Source organism: Heloderma suspectum, chromosome 13 (assembly GCF_057233095.1).
Source record: "Heloderma suspectum isolate Gila_16-S chromosome 13, 16-S_ref, whole genome shotgun sequence".
Classification (NCBI taxonomy): Eukaryota; Metazoa; Chordata; class Lepidosauria; order Squamata; family Helodermatidae; genus Heloderma; species Heloderma suspectum.
The window spans coordinates 26,761,875-26,782,116 of record NC_139470.1 but is presented as its reverse complement, the minus strand read 5'-3'; the positions used below and the strand labels follow the sequence as shown (position 1 = coordinate 26,782,116).

The 20,242-nt window shown below is 48.0% G+C and overlaps 1 protein-coding gene across 2 annotated transcripts in view; it reads right to left on the bottom strand.

Annotated features, from left to right (window-relative positions):
• Positions 1-20,041, bottom strand: part of THOC5 (THO complex subunit 5) — a 42,106-nt gene extending 22,065 nt beyond the window's left edge. The window contains exons 1-12 of one of the 2 annotated variants that reach the window (XM_084819382.1): positions 19,990-20,041; positions 17,266-17,389; positions 15,950-16,093; positions 15,676-15,789; positions 14,184-14,281; positions 13,547-13,693; positions 12,047-12,161; positions 10,490-10,622; positions 7,695-7,772; positions 5,249-5,289; positions 4,527-4,626; positions 3,101-3,209 (exon numbers count right to left, since the gene is read on the bottom strand). In XM_084819382.1, coding sequence (XP_084675508.1) covers positions 3,101-3,209; positions 4,527-4,626; positions 5,249-5,289; positions 7,695-7,772; positions 10,490-10,622; positions 12,047-12,161; positions 13,547-13,693; positions 14,184-14,281; positions 15,676-15,789; positions 15,950-16,093; positions 17,266-17,361 — 1,175 coding nt within the window. In that variant the 5' untranslated portion in view covers positions 17,362-17,389; positions 19,990-20,041. Of the gene's footprint in view, positions 1-3,100; positions 3,210-4,526; positions 4,627-5,248; positions 5,290-7,694; positions 7,773-10,489; positions 10,623-12,046; positions 12,162-13,546; positions 13,694-14,183; positions 14,282-15,675; positions 15,790-15,949; positions 16,094-16,363; positions 16,506-17,265; positions 17,390-19,989 lie in introns of those variants that run through there. The other variant, XM_084819383.1, reaches the window with a different exon arrangement.
• Between the last annotated feature and the right edge of the window lie 201 nt (positions 20,042-20,242).

Below are 20,242 nucleotides of genomic sequence, written 5' to 3'. Positions count from 1 at the left end.
TGAGGCAAGGTGACCCACACAGCAGGAGAGGGAAGGGAGAGGGAAGTGCAGAGGAAGGGAGGAGGAGGCAGAGCAGAGAGCCGCAGCAGGGAGAGGAAGCGATTAGTCTGCCAGAAGGTAATTAAATGCGACAGGGAGGCGAGATGCCATCAGCCCCCAATTCATCCGCACTGGCTCAGCAGAATAGCAGAAACACACAGAAGCAGTGACAAAGGCAGATTCGCCTGACCACACAGGCTGTCTTTCTCAGCCATCAGACTCATCCTAACTCTTCCCTCATGTCAGGCTCCACCTCGTCTCACAGCCACAATAAATTAAGAGATCAGAGACAGATCTTGTCTCTTCCACTAAAGTCTCCTTGCTCATTAGGGGGAAATGCATCCCAAGAGTCGCTGCAGTGCCTACAAGAGACAGGACCGAACTGGCAGAAGGGGATGATATGGCTCAGGCAAACGTGCCTGCTACCTCTGCAGCGAGAAACTGAACATCCCCAGCTCCCCCTGCTGTTACTCAGTGGAAGAATGATCCTTTGCATCCAAACTTTTGCCCGAACAACGTGATATGGAGCAGATCAGGAAAACAGAAATCCAAATTCTGCAACTTCAGACAGCTTACATATATTGTCTATGCATCCTAGCTGATGTGAGGCTGATCCTTGTGGGGAGAGGGGCATCAATGGATTAGAGATTAAAAAATGAATAAACGATGTGACTCGATGTTAGTTGTCCTCTCTGTAAAACGGTGATATTAATGAAACTCACAGAACTAGTAAGAGGATGAATGCAGTAAGGGATTCATATTGCCATTCCAGCCAGGAAAAAGCCTTAACTCATACATCCTAACCAGAGAAGTTCTCAGCTTTTACTGCTGTAGGTGGAATTGGTTTGTGTCAGATAAACTTGAAGCGTGTCCAAAGAGGGGTCTGGAAATCAATTCCAGGAGGAATGGTGGGTATATTAGCCTGGAGAAGATTAAGGGGAGACATGAGAGTGGTCTTCAAATATCTGAAAGGCTGTCATGCAGAAGACAGAGCAGACTTGTTCTCTGTTACTCCAGTGGGTGGAAATGGCAGGGAAGCAGATTTCGGCTAAAATTAGGAGAAACTTCCTAACAGCATGGGCAGTTTTCCAGTGGAATAGACTGCCTTAGTAAGTCGTGGGTTCTCTTTCTGGATGTATTTAAACAGAGGCTGGATGACCATCTGACAGGAATTCTATAGCGGCATGTTGGATTGCAGATCCGACACTGGGAAGGGCTGGATTATATGACCTCTGTGGTCTCTTCCAACTCTATGACTCTATGGTCCAAATCTCCCCTCTGCTACGACACACACAAGGTGGCCTTAAGAAAAACCACTAACTCAGCCTCAGTTCTCCATATGCAATATGGAGAAATCATACTTACTTGGTGCCTTCCAGATGTGTAGGGCTGCAGCACCCATCATTCCCAGCCAGCATGGCCAATAGCCAGGTTGGGGAACTACATCCATAGTGTAAGGATTACGACAATATCATGTGAAGCATGTTCAATACTTGGAAAACACTATGGAGCTGTAAGGTATTACGATCATTAATGACTGCAATGCAGAGTTCAAAACCACCACATTGTGCGAGGACAGGAGCCAACATGCAGTATGCTTTACATGCAGAAGGTTCCAGGTTCAGTCTCTGGCACCTTCACAGTTGAAAGGAGCTCAGGTTCTAGGGACAGAAAAGATTCCTGTCTTCCTGGCAGCACTGGCTTTTCAGGATCTCAGAGTAGATAATACAGGTCCTAGATGGATAAAGTCGTGTCATATATGTCGAGACCTCTTTGCTGCTTCCTGCGAGACAACTCAAGCAGTACATAAAAAGGTAAAGGTGTCCCCAACCAGTCGTGTCCGACTCTAAGGTGTGGTGCTCATCTCCATTTCTAAGCTGAAGAGCCAGCGCTGTCCAAAGATGCTTCCGTGGTCATGTGGCCGGCATGACTGAACACCCAGGTGCACGGAACACTGTTACCTTTCCCGCCGAAGCGGTACCTATTTATCTACTTGCAATTTCTTGCTTTCAAACTGCTAGATTGGCAGAAGCTGGGACTGAAGACGGGAGCTCACTCCGTGACGCAGCACTCGGGTCTTGAACTGCTGTCCTGCTGACTTTCCGGTCTGCAATTCAGCATCTTAACCACTAAGCCACCACGGCCCTAGACAAGCAGTACATAGCCAGGAACATTTCATATTCTCTCCTTTTCCTGCAGGAAAAAAAGCTGGACTTTACATTGGTTCTGTAGGGCGGGGGTGGGCGACATGCACCAGCGGGCTGTATGTGCCCCCCCGTCTTCTGCAGCCCCACCATCCTGTGAAATTGCCGCCGCAAAATCAGCTCTTTGCTGCCAAAATTGGTGACAAAACACTATGGATGATATAGAACGACACATTTAGCTTGTTTTCAAGCTAAATGCGTCCTTTTAAAGGATCTGCCCCTGGACTGCAAGGAGGTCAAATCAGTCAGTCCTAAAGAAAATCAACCCTGAGTGCTCATTGGAAGGACAGATACTGAAGCTGAAGCTCAAATATTTTGGCCACCTAATGCGAAGAGAAGACTCACTGGAAAAGACCCTGATGCTGGGAAAGATTGAAGGCGAAAGGAGAAGGGGACGGTAGAGGATGAGATGGCTAGATAGCATCACTATATTGATGCTATCTAGATATTGATGCTATATAGATAGCATCACATAGATAGCAATGAATATGGACTTGAGCATGCTCCAGGAGAGAGCGCAGGACAGGAAGGCCTGGTGTGCTATGGTCCATGGGGTCACCAAGAGTCGGACACGACTTAACGACTGAACAACAACAACAAGCAGTTTGCTGCCAAATTTCGGTGGCAAGCTGCCAATTTTTTTGCTGCCGTGCCACCAGATTTGGACAATGCAGCAGCAGGAGCACAGCCTGTAGGAGTCTGGGCGGTGGAAAGTGGCTTCTGGACTCTCCAGAGTTGCCCACCCCTGCTCTAGAGAACCACAATAACTGGTTTGTAGTCAATCTCATGACAGCTCTAGTTCCATCGCGGAACCCAGCACCTGAGATCTAAGCGGCATCCTGCCATCCAAAGCTCACCCAGCGCTGATCGGCATGGTCATCTCCACAGCTGCAGTCACCTTGGCTTTCACTGTCATGACATTGAGGTTCATCAAATAGTAGAAGGTCAGGAGCAGCATGCTGCCATCTGCAACAACACACAGCCAAGGACAGGAGGTTAGGAAGGCGAACGCGATTTATCAAGTTGTGAAAGGGGGCGGGGGAGAAAAAAAAAGGGTTACAGCAGCAACCTTCAATTACGCTTAGACCCTGAGGGGGGAAAGACAACAGCCCTCTTGCCCATTGCAAGAGGGAACTGACTAGTTGTAAGGAAGAAAATGACAACAGGGGAGGGAAACAGTTTGGATTCAAGCTTGTGCCATGCTGGATTGTGTTGGACCAGGAAGCAAATACTTAGGGTTAAAAAGGGCTAGCCAGCCATGCCCACCCTGTCTGATGTCATAACCAGCACAGCCATACAAGTCTCATCTCGGTTTATAAATTACCGGCAGCGCTTACGGGGTACACACCTCACATCACATATTCTTTTAGACTGGCCTTCCTTGGTGCCCTCCAGATGCCAGATGCTAGAACGCAACTCCTATAGCTCCCAGCCAGCACAGCCAACTGCAGCGCCCTTAATTCAGCAATCCCCATAATTCCCAGCCAATGGCCAAGCTGGTTAGGAATTATGGGAGTTGCAGTCCCACACATCTGGAGGGCACCAGGCTGGAGAAAACTGGTTTAGATGACAGGGTGGGTTGGATTTTCACATATACTGAATTTTCGCAATCCCCCGACATCCTTTTTGAAGGGTGAAAGATGGTCAAGGCACTGCAACTAAGGGCCTCCTCACAAAGGCCCCCACCACATGATCTCCTAGACATCCCTCCCCCTTCAGCGATGCCCTGAAATATGGGGCTGTGTGTTCTGCATGGCCGCATGCACTGCAGTTGGCATTTTAGGAATCCATCAGACTGCAGAGCCCTCTCTTGATCATCAGTCTGGAAAACTAAAAACAGAGCCTTCAGGCCTTGGAGTCAAGGGGATCTGGGAGGGTGTTCCAGTGACAAGGGAGCAGGGAGACTCGCTTTCTGGAGATCAGTTCTCCTCCCCACTCCTCAACCCTTTCACCCACCCGGGATCTGCCGATATCCCCACATGTTCCGCCACTCCTTCCTCTCCGCTGTTAACGTTTCTTTGGAATTAAGACAGAGGACCAAGTATGTTCCAGAGGAGGCACCTTCTCCTATGATCTGTTTTGTCTCCAGCTGATGTTGTATGGGATGCGCTTCTCATTAAAGATGTAAACAAGAAAACCTTTTCTTCCTTAGCAAGGAAGACTGGCAAAGACTGGCTTTGGGGACAACAGAAGCTAGATTTGCGACTTCCAGTGTACCAAGGCAAGGGGCCAGTTTGAGAGCTGCTGATAACCGCTGTTGCCAGATCCGTGACGCTCTCCTACCTTTACATTTGAGATCAACGGTGACCGATAGTGGGTGTCTCTTGAGCATCTCCTTGCGCTTGTCGTCCAGCTGTACCCCCAAAGTTGGGCGTCGACGTTTCTAGAGGAGGGAAGGCAAAATCACAGCATAGTCAATCTCCTCCTTTTCCAGCCCCTTTCCTCCGCAAACCTGTACTTCTTCACTGTGACTTTGCGCCAGAGCTGATGTACTCTGCTCTGTCATTGCCTGTCCTAGCCATGTACTTTGAAGCTCAAGTGTGAGATCTTCAGCAGGAAAGACAAGAAACTACCAATCCCATCTGCCTCCACAAACACAGTCATTTGTTTATCCCAACCTTTCCATTCTCCTTTGAAGAGTGCCTCCCTTTTGAGAAACCTGGTTTAAAGATTCTGCGTCCACCTCTCCCATACAAGAGGAGGGGGGAGCCAAAACGGAATGATAAAGCAAAGCAGTTCCAGGAGCTGGTCTGTTTGTAAGTGCATCACCCATGCCCCAATAGGTCAGACTGTCTCTCGCCACCCGTGATGATAGCAATGCAATACAAAAGAGGTTCTTTGCCTCTGTCTTTAATTTGTGTGTGTGTGTGGGGGGACACACATTACACATGAAAGCATTCCCGTATGCTCTGCCATGACTCCAAGAGAGGAGGAGGCAGTATTTCCTGATCACATGGCAGCCCCTCCCTCCAATCCCATGGGCAACAGGAGGACGGAACTCTTACTGTGGTCTGCTCCTCCTCAGCATCTGAATCGCTCTCATCATCTGTGAATCCAAATAAACGAACGTAAGAGCAACGGAGGAGAGCCCTGCCGCTGGATCGTACCAAAAAGTCCACCTAGTCCAGCATCCAGTCTCTCGCTGTAGCCAACCAGATTTGTTTATTTAGAAAACCCTTTTTCTATCGCGTGTCATCAGATCAAGCTGCCTTATATCAAGTCAGACCCATGGTCCATCTAGCCCAATATTGTCAACACTGACAGGCAGCAACGGCCCTCTAGGATTTCAGGCAGGATTCTCTCCTAGCCCTACTGGAGATGCCAGGGATCGAACCTGGGACCTTCGGCGTGCAAGGCAGGGGTCTGTCAGAGTGGACACTGAGCCCATAGAATCCCAGAGTAGTTCTGATTCGGAGGAAGAGCAGTCGCTCCTGGGAGAGGAGCGCGCCCCTTTTTCCCAGGGCCCGCAGCTGACAGAGATTCCTCCCACCAACATTCCTAGATTAGAAAGCAGTCCAGGGAGTGACCCAGCACCGATAGCAGACTGGTTGGATGCGCGGTGCAGACGCAGAGAGCGGCACCAAATGGAGAGCGCAGAAAGGAGGCGTAAGCGCCCGGTTGGCGCTCAAAGAACGGTTGCGCCCAGAGGATCCAAGGGAAAAGGGGAGGGATTCTCCCTAGTCCTTATATTCAGGGGTCTGCCAGTAATTGCCTTTCAAACGGGGACCAACTGTTCCAACTTAGGGCATAGGGATGCTGCTGCTCAGATCTAGTTGCTACCTGTAGAGTTGTAAGTTGTAAAAGAAGAATAAAGCTTTGAAAAGAATCCCTTTGTCTGCATCTGGACTTGGCTACTGGATTAGACTGAGAGAGCCCTCCAAGGAGCCCTTGACAGGGTCTGCCACTGAGCTACAGCCCCTCATATCATTTCATTTATTACATTTCTATACCATCCAATAGCCAAAGCTCTCTGAGCGGTTTACGAAGATTAAAAAACTAAAAAATACAATACTGCAACATAATATAAAAAACCATTTACATACAACACATAAACACACTCAGATTTCAGAGTGGTGTATAAGAGTAATATCAGTATCGTATGAGGCAAAAAATAAAACCAAAACACAATGCTGAGACATCACATACATTTTAAAACATTGGTTGAATAAGAATGCCTTAATTTGGTGTCTAAATGCTTGTAAAGTAGGCATCAGATGTGCCTAGTCCTTAGGGAGGGTATTTCAAAGCTGGGCTTCCACCACTGGAAAAGCCCTCTCTTTGTACTTACATAGCATACTTCTGGTAAGGAAGACCCTTGGAGCAAGACCTCAGCCGAAGATCTTAGGACCCAGGCTGGCTGATGTGGGCAGAGGTCCTCTTTCCAGACATCTGAGCTCCAATCTGTTATGGGCTTTCAAGTAGAAACCCCGGAAGCTAACAGGCAACCAGTGCAGTTCTTTTAAAATTGGTGTGATAAGACCAAACATGGTTGTGCCAGTTTAAATTCTGACAGCCAAATTCTGCACTATTTGAAACTTCCGGGTTATCTTCAAGGGCAGCCCTATGTACAACGCATTGCAGTAATCAAGCAACCAGATGCTTCTGGGAAGACCAGAAGCAGGGCAGGAGCCCTCTCCCACTGTTATTCCCCAGCAACTGGTATTCAGAGGGATGCTGCTTCTGATCTTGGGCATAGCATATAGCCATCATGACTAGTAGCCATGGATAGCCATTTTTAAAGCCATCTAAGTTGGTGGCCACCCATCACATCTTGTGGTAGCGAACTCCATCACTTAACTGTAAGTTTTAAGAACATAAGAAGAGCTGCACTGGATCAGACCAAGGGTCCATCTAGTCCAGCATTCTGTTCGCACAGTGGCACCCAGCTGCCCACGGAAAACCCATGAGCAATTCTTGAGTGCAACAGCACCCTCCTGCCCATGTTCCCCAGCAACTGGTGTACAGAAGCATACTGCCTCTGATCCTGGAAGTAGCACAGAGTCTCAGGACTAGCAGCTATTGATAACTTTCTCCTCCTTTGTGAAGGACTTCCTCTTATCTGTCCTGAATCTCTCACTATTCAGCTTCACTGGATGACCCCGGGCTGCCGTATTATGAGAGGAAGAGAAAAAGTCTCCATTTTCTCCACGTCGTACATTATTTTAATTGTATTCTGGATCCACACAAGACTGGTGGGGTGAACTCAGAATGGTGCTGTTCCCCAACAACCCACTGTCCATCACACTGTGAACAATCACAAGTCAGACCGGAAGTCCGCCTAGTCCTGAGATGTCTACTCCAACTGACTTCCAAAAGCTCTCTCAGTCTAGCTACTCAAGATCCTTTCACTGGAGGTGCTGGGGACTGAACCTGAGACCTTCTGCATGCAACGCATGTGCTCTACTACTGAGTCATGTGGCAAACAAAGGCAGCTCGCAGTTCATCCCTTACCTTGAGAGTCCTCTGGAGGTTTGCAGAGAGCTTTGGCTTCGTCCACATTTCCTTCTATAGCCACAGCCAGCTTTTTATCTGTGAAAGAGACAGCGCCATTAACCACTAACCACATCTCCCCTAGAGATCCGCCTCATTTAGTAAAGCATGCTAAGCTCTTAAAATAAAGACTGATTCGATAACAAGCGGAAACCAGGTTTGCCGAAACATCCAAACTCAGCTCTCTAGGGCAGCCTTCTCCAACCTGGCGTGCTCCGGGTGTTTCAGACTTCAGCTCCCATCAGCGCCAGCTAGCATGGCCAATGGTAGTTGCAGTTGTGAATACTTCGTTGCAGTCTATGTATCTAGAGGGTACCAGGCTGGGGAAGACTGCTCTAGGGACTCAAGCAGAGATCTTTTCCAAACCTGCTACCTGATAACCTGTAACTGGAGCCCAATGCTGGTCACTTGCAAAGCCAGCCCACTATTAGTAACCCAAACGCTGCATGGCCACACCAGCGCTCCAAGTTAAGGTGCAAAACCAGTTGGGTATGCCAACATCCTTTTTTTTGTCAAGCACATTTCCAAACCCTTTGGGCTGTAGGGAAAGGATCTAAATGAGCCAGACAACATTGCTCAAAGCTTTAAAAGTTGAGGAGATGCGGGGAGGGGAGTGTGTGTCCTGTTCTGCTTCTGCTCACCTCTTGCCCCCTGCAAGTCTAAACCCACCAGCCCTAGTTTATACAAAAGAGGATCAAATGTGGCAATGAGAAAAACCAAAAGCATGCAAGTCAACCAGTCACATGAAACAGAGAACAAGTGACACAATCGTAGAACTAAGAAAAGATTAGAGTAGACACACAGCCCTGACTTCCTGGTCCCATTCAAAGGCTGCCATTTGAGGGGCAGGACAATGACAGGGATGAGGAAGACTCTCTACCAGACAAGCCCTCTTTGCTGGACGATGGTCATCTTCCAAACAGGAGCGCCAAACTGCATGAGAACAGGGGCCCTTTGAACAAAGCAGTATGCACAGAGCCAAAATGGCAGCCAAACAAAGGAAAAATGGCTTTGTGGATGACAGGGTGAGCCACTGAGCAGCACTCAACATGCTGCCAGGACCTTGCAAGCCAGCAGCTCAGGGGTTAATTAGAGAAGCAAAAGCTGCTGCCAGGACTGAAGTGGGATCAGAAGGATGGACCCCTGACCCTGGAAGCTCAGAGCCCTGAGGGGAGGATGCTCTGCACATGTTTAAAGACACTACGCTCCCCGCATTTCTTTGTAGAGTCTGAGAAATATTAATTCATTTCTTTGTAGAGTCTGAGAAATATTAATTCAACTAACAGGAATAGAAGGGGTTGAGGTCCAAGACTCAGAAAATGCCTTCTAGAGCAGAATCAAGAACTTGATATCTGAGCACTGTGGCTCCCATTGAGCGCTAAAGGAGCTCCCAGAAAGTGCAGGGATCCCTGGGGATGTCATCAGGTCTGAAGATCCACTGCAGCCTTTCCCAGCTTGCTGCCCTCCAGGCAGGGATGTCAGAGAAATCCACAACAGAATGGGTTTGGATCTCTATGAAATGGACCTGCAGATTCCACCATGGACTGGCTTTTTCTGAGTCGCACGGACTTGCGGACTGGCTTTTTACTTTTTGGGAGGGGATTGGGGAAAATATGCATTTGCACAAATGCAAACAGGAATAAATGTCTCGTACATCCCTTAAAAAATTCAGTTCCATCAATGAGTAGACAATGGAACAAAAGACACAGGACAATCCATGAAACACAGACAGGATAGATTTAACAAAATGTATATATCCCTACCTCCAGAACTGTTGGGACTGCAACTCCTATCATTCCCAGCCAGCTGGGAATAATGGGAGTTGCAGTCCCAACACATTTGAAGAGCACCAAGATGAGAAAGGCTGATCTACTGTGTAAGGTCAAATGGTGGAAGGAATTCTGTTCCTCATGCTTCCCCAAGATCTCTGCAAGCTCTGCTTGGGGAGAGACATGTGTTAGAAAACTGCAGCTCTCTTAGGCGAGAAAAAAAAAGGTACTCACCCTGCCTAAGGGCGAAGGGTTTCATGTGAGCTAACAAGGTTGGCCAAAAAAGAAAAAACACAAACAAACAAAAAGGGACAGGATGGAGGGAAGAACAGAGGACAGATAAGGGGGGGAGGAAGGAGAAAAGTAGTAGTAACACACTGCGGTGTATGTTCAGAAAGAGGAAGTCCACAGCAGTTACTCCCAGCCTTACCAGGCCTGTGAGCCTGCCACGATTCTCTGGAGCACAGAAAAGCCACAGTGTGGTCCTCAGCACAGAATTCAGCTAAGAACCTCGGCTTTCTTAGCAAGGAAACCTCGGCAAGGAAAGCACACCACTTTTTAGACCTTATGGTCACACGGAGGGCACGAGCAGGACTAAGGCCCTGTACAGTCCCCTTCCCATCCATGTCCAGCAGAAACAGGGCCTGGGCACACGGACTCTTCAAAGACAATTTTCAAGAGGGAAGAGGAACTGATGGTTCATAGGCTGCAGCCTGAAAGCCCCAACGAGGTTCTCAAATACAGCAGCTTCATCGGGTTTCAGACAGCTGCTCGGCTGTACTCTTCCACACACACCCCACCCTGCACACTCAGGGGGAGCTGAAAAGCACACAGGAGAGTTTCCAACTGACAGTTGAACAAAAAACGTCATTTGACAGCTTTCAGATAAGCTACGTTTTCTGCAAGGAGCTGTGGAATTGGTTCTCTCTCCCCCTTCAGAACAAAGCATTCAAATTCCCCCACCTCGGCCAACTTCAGGTAACTCACCACAGGCCTGGCCGTAGGCACTAGCTTGGACAAAGAGAACGTAGAGGGGCGGAGGAAGGTGTCTGGCTGTCTCATACTGCTTGTGAACCTGATCAAAAGGCATCGAGAGGTACTCCTGGACAGGGAGCGAAGCCTGGCAGGAAAGAGGACAGACCAAAAGTGACACTGTTACAATTCCACCTGCACTGAGGCAGTCACCCGAGCCCTGGCACCAAGATACTCCAAAGACACCATTTTTATGCTGCAATTTTGTCATGGTTGACTCAATGTACTGTTTTAGTGTTTTATCGGATACATTTTAACGATTGCTCACCATCTTGAGCAATTAAAATAAGTCTTTTAAAAACATATCCATGCTCGTGACCATCGTCTTGTGGAAGTAAATTCCTTAAATTTGTTATGAGTTGGGCGGGTGAAGTCCTTCCTTTTCTCTCTTCAGAACCTACCGCTGGGCAACTTCATTGGGTGTCCCCAAGTTCCAGTATCATGAGAGGGAGAGAGAAAAAAATCTCTACACCAGCTATTCATAACTTCATAAGCCTCTATCACATCCTTTTTCTCAGTCAGAACTGCACACGTACTGGCTTTTTCATGTAGGGAAGAGGCCCCGACACCCTGAGCTTGCCCTTTTCTAGCTTCACATTGTCTTTTTAGGGACGGGGAACTATGGGCAACCAACAACATATACAGTAAAAGAACCCCAGCATAGTGCAGCGGATGGAAAGCTACAAAGATCTCAGAAGGAAGGGCTGGGGCTTGTGAAGACAGCTGTCAAGGGCTCTGTGGAGGCCTCTCTCAGTCTAATCCAGTAGCCAAGTCCAGACACAGACCAAGGGATTCTTTTCAAAGCTTTATTCCTCTTTTACAACTTAACGACTCTACCGTTAGCAACTAGATAGGAGCAGCAGAGTACCTATGCCCTACGTTGGAACAGTTGGTCCCCGTTTGAAAGGGAATTACTGGCAGACCCCTGAACTTAAGGACTAGGGAGAGTCCCTCCCCTTTCCCCTTGGATCCTCTGGGCGCAGCCATTGTTTGCGCGCCAACCGGGCACTACGCCTCCTTTCTGCGCCCTCCATTTGGCGCCGCTGTCTGCATCGGCGTCGCGTGTCCATCAAGTCTGCTTCCCGCGCTCTGTCACTCCCAGGACTGCTATCTAAGCTAGGAATGCCGGTGGGAGGAATCTCCGTCAGCTGTTGGCCCTGGGAAAGAGGAGCGCGCTCCTCTCCCAGGAGCGACTCCTCTTCCTCAGAATCAGAACTACTCTGGGATTCTATGGGCACAGTGTCCACCCTGACAACGGCCCACCAAGAAACTGCTTTCTAAGTCTCAAATGGAAACTGCTCATTTACTTTCAGAGTTTCTCCTCTACATTGATGAGGGCTAGCACTTAAAAAAAAAAAAAAAGTTTACATTTTCAGGCTTCTGTGGCAGCTTACAGATTCAGTATTGACGGCCGCATCCCATGCTCCGTAACTGAGATATCCAGGTTTCTAGACCCTATGTTTGGAATGAAGCAACAACAGCACACACACAAAATCTTGTCTCACAACATACCTGCATGATACTGTTGAGCCGAGGCTGGAGGTTACTCAGATATTCCTTCTTCACTTCTATCTCTTTAAGAATCTTCTCTTTGTTGGCCAGACTTTCTTTATACTTCTCTGCCAGCCTGGGTCAAGTAGGTTCATAGTTACTGATAAGCAACGATCTTTACAAAGATGCCAATTGGAGAGAGATGCCAATTCAGAAAGCATGTGTGGCAGGGGCTGAAGGGGAGACACAGAGCTCCAGTCTTGCAATCTTTATCACCCTTGGGCATTGTGATGCTGCTCTCACAAGTTTCCTGAATGGAGGGCTCCAAGGTTCTTTCAGAGGCTGTCTCAGAGTTGAAGACTTACTTCAGATTTACTTGCAAGGCCTCTTAGGGCACAATCCTATGCAGGTTTAGACAGAGAAAAAGCCTATAAGTCCCAGCATCCCTCAGCCAGCCATGCAGGCTGGGGAATGGTGGGAGCTGTAGGCCTTCTCTCTGTCTAAACATGCATAGGATTGCAGCCTTACATCACTTAAACTCAAGAGGGCATGCCTTTTGGAGACAGAAATGTGTAGGGTTTTAGGACCAAAGTGTAGTTATTCTCCTCAAACCGATAGGACAGAAGGCTATAAATCCAGCTATATTTATTTGCATAATACATTTATATTACAAGTTTTCTGTGTGAAAACATTTTGAGCTAAGTTCTAGTAATAAAAAGAGATTCCTGAGCTGAGCGTGTGCTCAGAGGCACCCTGTTCCTTAGCTCCAACCCATTAACTTGCACCAGCTCGGGATTCTACTAAAAACACAAACTAGATCCTATGAACCCCTTGTTGTACCATGTGGGATCTTGAGCAAAACCTAAACTGGAGCGCCTTTCCCCGTGAATGATAAAGCAGCCTGAGCTGGTGAGGGAAAAGCCAGCCCTGATCTTCAGAAAAACCAAGCTTCAAATTGTATGGAAGGTTCTTGTGGTGAGAGTGCTCAATATTAAGTATTATCACCCAACATAAACCATTCCAGGAGGTCAAAGCACTCCACATAATCCTTACAACAGCTCTTTAAGGCAGTTCAATATTATTCCCCCCACAAGCAGGACCGGCAACAAAATGTTGCAGCATATCCTCCACCAAGCAGGAGCGCTCCTGTTCCGGGTGCCAGCCATTCCCTGTAAGCAGGGATTCCACTCTTCCTACTATCAGGTGCACCACATCCCACTTTTTATTTTCTCACTATCATGCTATATTCCATGAATATGTGCAGTCCTCACTGGATTAGGTGGTTGGGCTTGCCCTCTTGGGTCTCTTCTAAACTTTTTTTTGTGCTTCTGCAAACCTTGGGGTTTTCCCAAACACCTTCACGAACTCCCTCATGTTTCTGAGTGGCTCCATTCTAGCTACAATCTTGTTGGCACTCACCATCTGAGTTTACTGTTGGAAGGATACTGGGAAGAGAACAGTGGTTGGTTAAGGTCACCCAGTGGCTGATCTGCAAGGTGGCTGCCAGGTTACTCTACTCACCGCTTGCGTTGCTCCAGCTCCCAGTCAAGCCGGGAGAGTGTCTGCTGGTGGGGGTCCACGCGCGTAATCTCCGACTTGCTGATTTCTGGAGGCGCTTCCTTGTAAAACTCCTCCACGCTCACCAGCTCAATTTCCTCATGCTTGGACCTGAAGAAAAGGACCAAGAGCAATGTAGGTAGCTCGGGGATAAGACCCTCCCACTTCACTCAAAGGACCTCAAGCACCACAATACTCAGTTGGCTATAGCTCAGTGACACTTCAGGAGCTGAGCCTTGAAAAGGGCTCAAAGTTCTCCCCCGCCCCAGGGGATACATGGGGCTGGCTGCAGAACCAATAAGCTGCCTGAAGCAACAGCAGTGAAGGGAAGCAGGGCTTAACAGCAGGATAGACAAGACTCTTGCTTTCTTCCTCCATGTGGACATTTCTGCCTTGTAGAGAGAGGAATGATAACACTGTAGTAGCCTATTATAAACATTTTTCTGGGGGTTCTGATAACAGGCATTCAACGAATTCCTGTTCTCTTCCCCAACTGCAATGGGATGGAAGATCATCTCTTTCTCTCACTGTGAGCCTCACTCATCCAGGGACAAAGGTTCGGCCTTTCCACCCTCCAACCACATTCCTTTGCTGATCTTACTTAAACTCCAGGCATTTAGTGATCTCCTTCTGCAGATGCATGACTTCATATAGCAGATTCTGGAGCTGCAGATGGTAAGCGTCCACTTTCTGCTTTGCCTGTAATAAAAAAACACACACAACGGAAGCATTGAGATGCAAGGCAGCGAAAAAGGAAGTTTACGGAGCCAAGATGCACAGCGAGCAACGAGTGGTAAGTTGGTGAGAACATACAAGACCTAACTGAAATCACAGATACTTTGCATCTACCACCAATCATACAAAATGACTTCATCTGACACGTGCGGAAGTGTGGTTCTTAAAACACAGAAGTCAGAGTTAGAAAACAGTATTGGTTGTTAGGTGCATACACATGCGCACGCGCGTGCGCACACAGACACACGATCTCACTGTTTTTGGAATGTTAGATCTGATGTCATTTCGTATGTCCTTACAGGAGGATCTGAACAGACATGCTACACGAGGAAGAATTGAAAGGTTTTTTTGCATCACACCCACACTTCCCCTTCCTTGGCTATGTATATTATAGGTTAACCCAGCCTTCCCCAACCTCCAGGATGTGCTGGACTACAATACTGGCCACTCTGGCTGGGGATGATGGGAGCTGTAGTGCAATACATCTGGAGGGGTACCAGGTTGGGAATGGCTGGGTTTGCCATTTGTTAATTAACTAGCAAATAGATCCGGCTTCTCACAGGTTGGGAAGAGCCCCTGATACAACAAAGCCTTACACACTTATCAGAGTTGGATACAGCCTTCAAGCAAAGTTACGCAGCTGCCAGAGTTAGACACATTATTCCTGCCCTGGACCCTCGGCACAGCCCCTGCCATGGTGACCCCCATAGCCCTTTGAGGGAGGGATCTGCTTTGTTCTTCATCTCCTGAAGGCTGTCTTGTGCTCTGTCAGCCATGACTCCCTTCTTCTCCGTTCTTCCTTCTCTCCCCTTCCCTCCACATCAACTGCCAAACGTCTTATTCCATTACCTGGGCAACTTGCTCCCTTCCCCCGCACCCTGCTGCAGCTATCTAGTAATATAGGTTGAGTGTCTGAGGGCAGACAAAAATTTCACTATGCTTAAAACCGTCCCAGATAAGAGGTACAACAAATACTGAAAGTTTCATAATAATCAGATGTACGGTTCGAGTCCATCGAGGACATACAAACACTTCCATTTGTATATATAGAGAAGGTTAAATTGATATCCAAGATTTCCACCAAAAATAGTGCTCAAGGCAGCTAACAATAAAACACAGAAAAAACAACAAAGTTATAATTAAAACATTAAAACTCATCAAACACATTAAAACAAGCGCAAACCTCCCCACACCAATAAGAAACAACATATTACAGGTTAATATAACAAACGTATTAAATAAGGAGGCTTCAATATGTGGCACAAACATTTTGAACTCTGGAGAGCATCACTGGGTCTAGCTATTCAGCCATTAAAACTCCCTCTACCCTTTTCTCCATTTTCCTGATTCAACCATACCTCATGGGTCTGGTCTCTTCCCTTCTTTAGCCGAATATGAGCCAAACGGTTCAGTTTCTTCAGGGTCATGAAGTGGACACAGCTCTGGATGCGACGCTCCTCTATCTCAGCAGCCTGAATACCAGAGGGGAAACACAGGATGTTACTGTATACCCATCAATTCTCTGTACCCTGTGCAGCAGCCCGCCCCTTTCTCTTTCAAACATCTATCAGTGTTGCTTTTCTACCCATATACACGCGTGCACAGTCTTCTGGTCAAGCCAAGATGCCTTACGCTGTCTTTGCTGCCTTTGCTCTTCAGTTCTTGGATCTCAGCCATAAGCTTCTGAAGGTCCTGGCAGGTCTGTTTGTAAAGTTCATAATCTTTGTTGGGGTCTCGCAGATCCACCTCAGCCTCTTCGCTGTAGTATTTGGCATCCTAAGAATCGGGAACAGAGAGGGAAGCATTACTCTTGCAAGTTCTGCCCTCCTCTCCTCTTGAAATGAGATGGCACTGCAGACATAAAGCACTCTCTGCAACTTTTCAATCCATTTGCTCTAGGAGCAGAATATCAAGCTAGCTGTAGATGATCTAGCTGTACCTGGGTGCTGAAAACTCTATCAGTACCCTTCACATTTAATAACCAGTTTATCCTGCTTCAGAGCCCATGCTACATTAGAATGCAAGGAGAAAACACGTTTAACTTACAGTAGATGCTAGTATAGTTGGCTGAAAGTTCCCAGCCCAAGGAGGAAGGTTTCAGGTGAGAACACTGGCTACATATTTCTGAGCCATCCCTCAAATAATCCTCTTTCAAGGACAGTAGGCAGCTCTGTGATATGTTTCCACCATCCTGGTGGCTAAAAGTTTCCTTTAAATAGTTCCCGAACTGTTGCCAGATATTGTCTTTATTTGGGCAGAGGTAAAAATGTTAACCCTTGCCTGGCAACCTGCAGCACATGCCTCCACTATGCTAAATTAGAAGGGGATTTTGTGAAGTAAGGGATTCCATCAGGCACCTATCTCTAAGATGCTTGATAACATCCATTCATTTTTGCAATCCCAGGAAAGCAGGAAAACTGGGAAGCTTAATCAAGCTCTAGGAGATTCGTCATGGAATCACAACCTCCTGCTTGATACAGCTACAGAATCCCTGACAGATGGCCACCCAGCTTCTGCCTAAATATATCTACCGCAAAAGAAAACCCACCACCACCTGAGGAAGTCTATTCTACTGCCAAACAGCTCTCATTGTTAGGACGTTTCTCCTAACTTTTAAGCTGAAATCTGTCTTCTTGCAACTTGCAGCCATTGGTTCTAGTCTTTCCCCATGTCATATATGGCTGGTGGTGTGTGTTAAGGTTTTGCGATCATGAGTAATGCAGGCCTGCCCTTTGCTTCTTCCTTTTGTTCCTGATACTGTTTATACTGAAGGGCTATACTTTGACTGAGTTCAACAGAAGCCAAATTAGACTTGGTTACTACTCAAAATCCTGCTATTAAAATACAGTTGACCCAACTGCTTATTTTACAGACATACACAATCCAGCCTGCTTCCCAGTTATTCTTATAAACAGCACCCAAGAGTCTCTCCAGCATCCCGAAGCTACCTGATCAGCATCTGGCCTGCCCCTCTTGCCTTCCTGTGGGCCTCCATCTGTGCGGATGACCTTGGGCTTCCGTTTCTTGCTCGAGTCAGATGACATTTTTTTTTAAACCTGAGAATCTGCCAGTCTAGGAAAAAGGAGGAAAGATCAGTTGATCTCACACGGATTCAAATAAAAGCTACTTTCAGAACAATCATTCTCAAGGATAAGATAAGGTGGAACATACGTTTATGGCTGGGGGACAATTCCTTTTTTTATGTTAAAATATGAAAGCCTCTCCACTTTTCTCACACACATGTGCCAGAGGAACTCATTTGTTCAGAGCTACTCACAGGTCATGCACATGGCAAAACAGATTCCTCCAGGGGCAGGAGGCAATTTGTGGGTCATATTTAATTTCGTTTCCCTACGTGTAAACCAGCCCTCCTACCTCTGCTATTATTGCTCTTTAGTGCCGTCTGCTACTATTGTCTACTTCAGATCCCACATCTCAAATTAAACTCTGTTTATGTTTTTAATCTTAGAAAGAACTATTTAAAATCTAAGTTTAGTATATGATTTCTTCATCATTGATTTTGCAATAGAAGCTAAACTTACCAATTATATTAAATCTTAACAAGATACATTTCCTCAAAATTCATCTACATGTATTAACTATTTGAGAAACTACATTCATCAAATGATATTTTACATGCATTTAATTTCTGAAATATTTACTGAGCTAACAGCTCAATACCATGCATGTTTAGACAGGAAAAAGTCCTACAACTCCCAGCATTCCCCAGCCTGCATGGCTGGCTGGGAAATACTGAGAGTTGTAGGACCTTTTTCTGTCTAAACATGCATAGGACAGCACCCTAAGACACTTATGCATTACGAACTGATTGAGTTTAGAATGAATCATTTGAACATTCTGATTTCTTCTTCTCCTTCTTCTTCAACCTTAGCAATAAAATGCCAAATTTAAAGAAGAAAACATTATTCAAGAGAACCTTTAATTCTTGGCTCTCCATCTGGATGTGCAGGGACGATTTTAGGCAGACATTTTTGTGCTGTATCCCATTATTCCTCTTAGGGCACAATCCTATGGGGATGGCTGTAGGCCTCTGAAGTCGGAAGCTTATGACCATCCAATGCAGAGCTCTGAGGCATTGGGGAGGGAAGGAGGCAGGGGAGGCCGGAGGATTCATCGTAAGCTGGCCTCCCCAGTTTGCTCCCCTCCCCACCCACAAGAATGCCCCCTCTCTGTCTGGTGACCTCAGAGAGGCAGCCAGTGTGGTTCTCTCTGTGCTGGCTGCGAGGAGGAGGGGGTGGGGAGCTTGGACTACTGGGTCCAGGGTCGGAGCAGTGTCTCTGACCTTGGACCCAGGAATGTGAAGTATCCTATGCCCCCTCCCCCCGACTCTGTCTGGGGAGCACAGAACTGCTTATTTATTTATCTATTACATTTCTATACCACCCACCAGCCAAAGCTTATCACATTATTGTATCACTGGTTTCTCTATATTTGATGTTTTTAATTATTTTAATTCTGGGGTAACCCCCCTATGAGGAAAGGTTACACGTGGGACTGTTTCGCTTAGAAAAAAAGCGAGTAAGAGGAGACATGACAGAGATGCACAAAATTATGCACGGTGAGGAGAAAGTGAATAAGGAGACCCTTTTCTCCCTCCCTCATCATACTAGAACCCAGTGGGGTCATTCCATGAAGCAGGTTGGTGGGAGAGTCAGGACAGATAAAAGGAAACACTTCTTCACATAGCACATACGTAAACTATGGAATTCACGTCCACAAGATGGCCACCACTTTGGATGGCTTTACAAGGAGAGGAGACCAATTCGTGGAGGATGAGGCTATCCGTGGCTACTAGTCTTGATGGCTGTATGCTACCTCCAGTGCCAGTCTGTAAGCTTATGTACACCAGCTGCTGGGGAACATGGGCGGCCACCAGCTGCTGGGGAACATGGGCGGCCACCAGCTGCTGGGGAACATGGGCGGCCACCAGCTGCTGGGGAACATGGGCGGCCACCAGCTGCTGGGGAACATGGGCGGCCACCAGCTGCTGGGGAACATGGGCGGCCACGAGCTGCTGGGGAACATGGGCGGCCACCAGCTGCTGGGGAACATGGGCGGCCACCAGCTGCTGGGGAACATGGGCGGCCACCAGCTGCTGGGGAACATGGGCGGCCACCAGCTGCTGGGGAACATGGGCGGCCACCAGCTGCTGGGGAACATGGGCGGCCACCAGCTGCTGGGGAACATGGGCGGCCACCAGCTGCTGGGGAACATGGGCGGCCACCAGCTGCTGGGGAACATGGGCGGCCACCAGCTGCTGGGGAACATGGGCGGCCACCAGCTGCTGGGGAACATGGGCGGCCACCAGCTGCTGGGGAACATGGGCAGGAGAGTGCTGCCGCGCTCATGCCCCACTTGTGGGTCGACAGCTGGTCGGCCACTGTGTGAACAGAATGCCGGACTAGCTGGACCCTGGGTCTGATCCAGCAGGGCTCTTCTGATGCTCCCTCCCTTTCGCACTGAAAGCCGCCTTACGAAGAAGTCACCCAGAAAGGCGGGCCTAGATAGATTACATAAATGAGAAGACCCTCTTCAGGCCCCCTCCCCTGCTTAATCCCCCGAAGCAAGAGGCGCCTCAGGCGGATGCAGGCACCCGGACCCCTTCCCCCTTCCCCCTGCAGGGCGAGAGGCCCCGACCCCGGCGCTCTTACCGCCGTCGCCGCGCAGCCCTCAGGGAACCTCCTCAGGACCCCAACCGGAAGCACCTAACGGGAAGCGAGGAGACGAGACGGCAGCCGGCGACCGCGCTAGAGCGTCAGGGCCGCTTCTCTTCCGCCCCCTAGCGGAGCCCCGCGGCTCCTACAGGGAAGAACCGCGTTTATTTTGTTTCGATTCCTCCAAAATGTCGCCCAGGCCATTTCTCTAACGTAGGGTGCAGTCCTATGCATGTTTAGACGGAGAAAA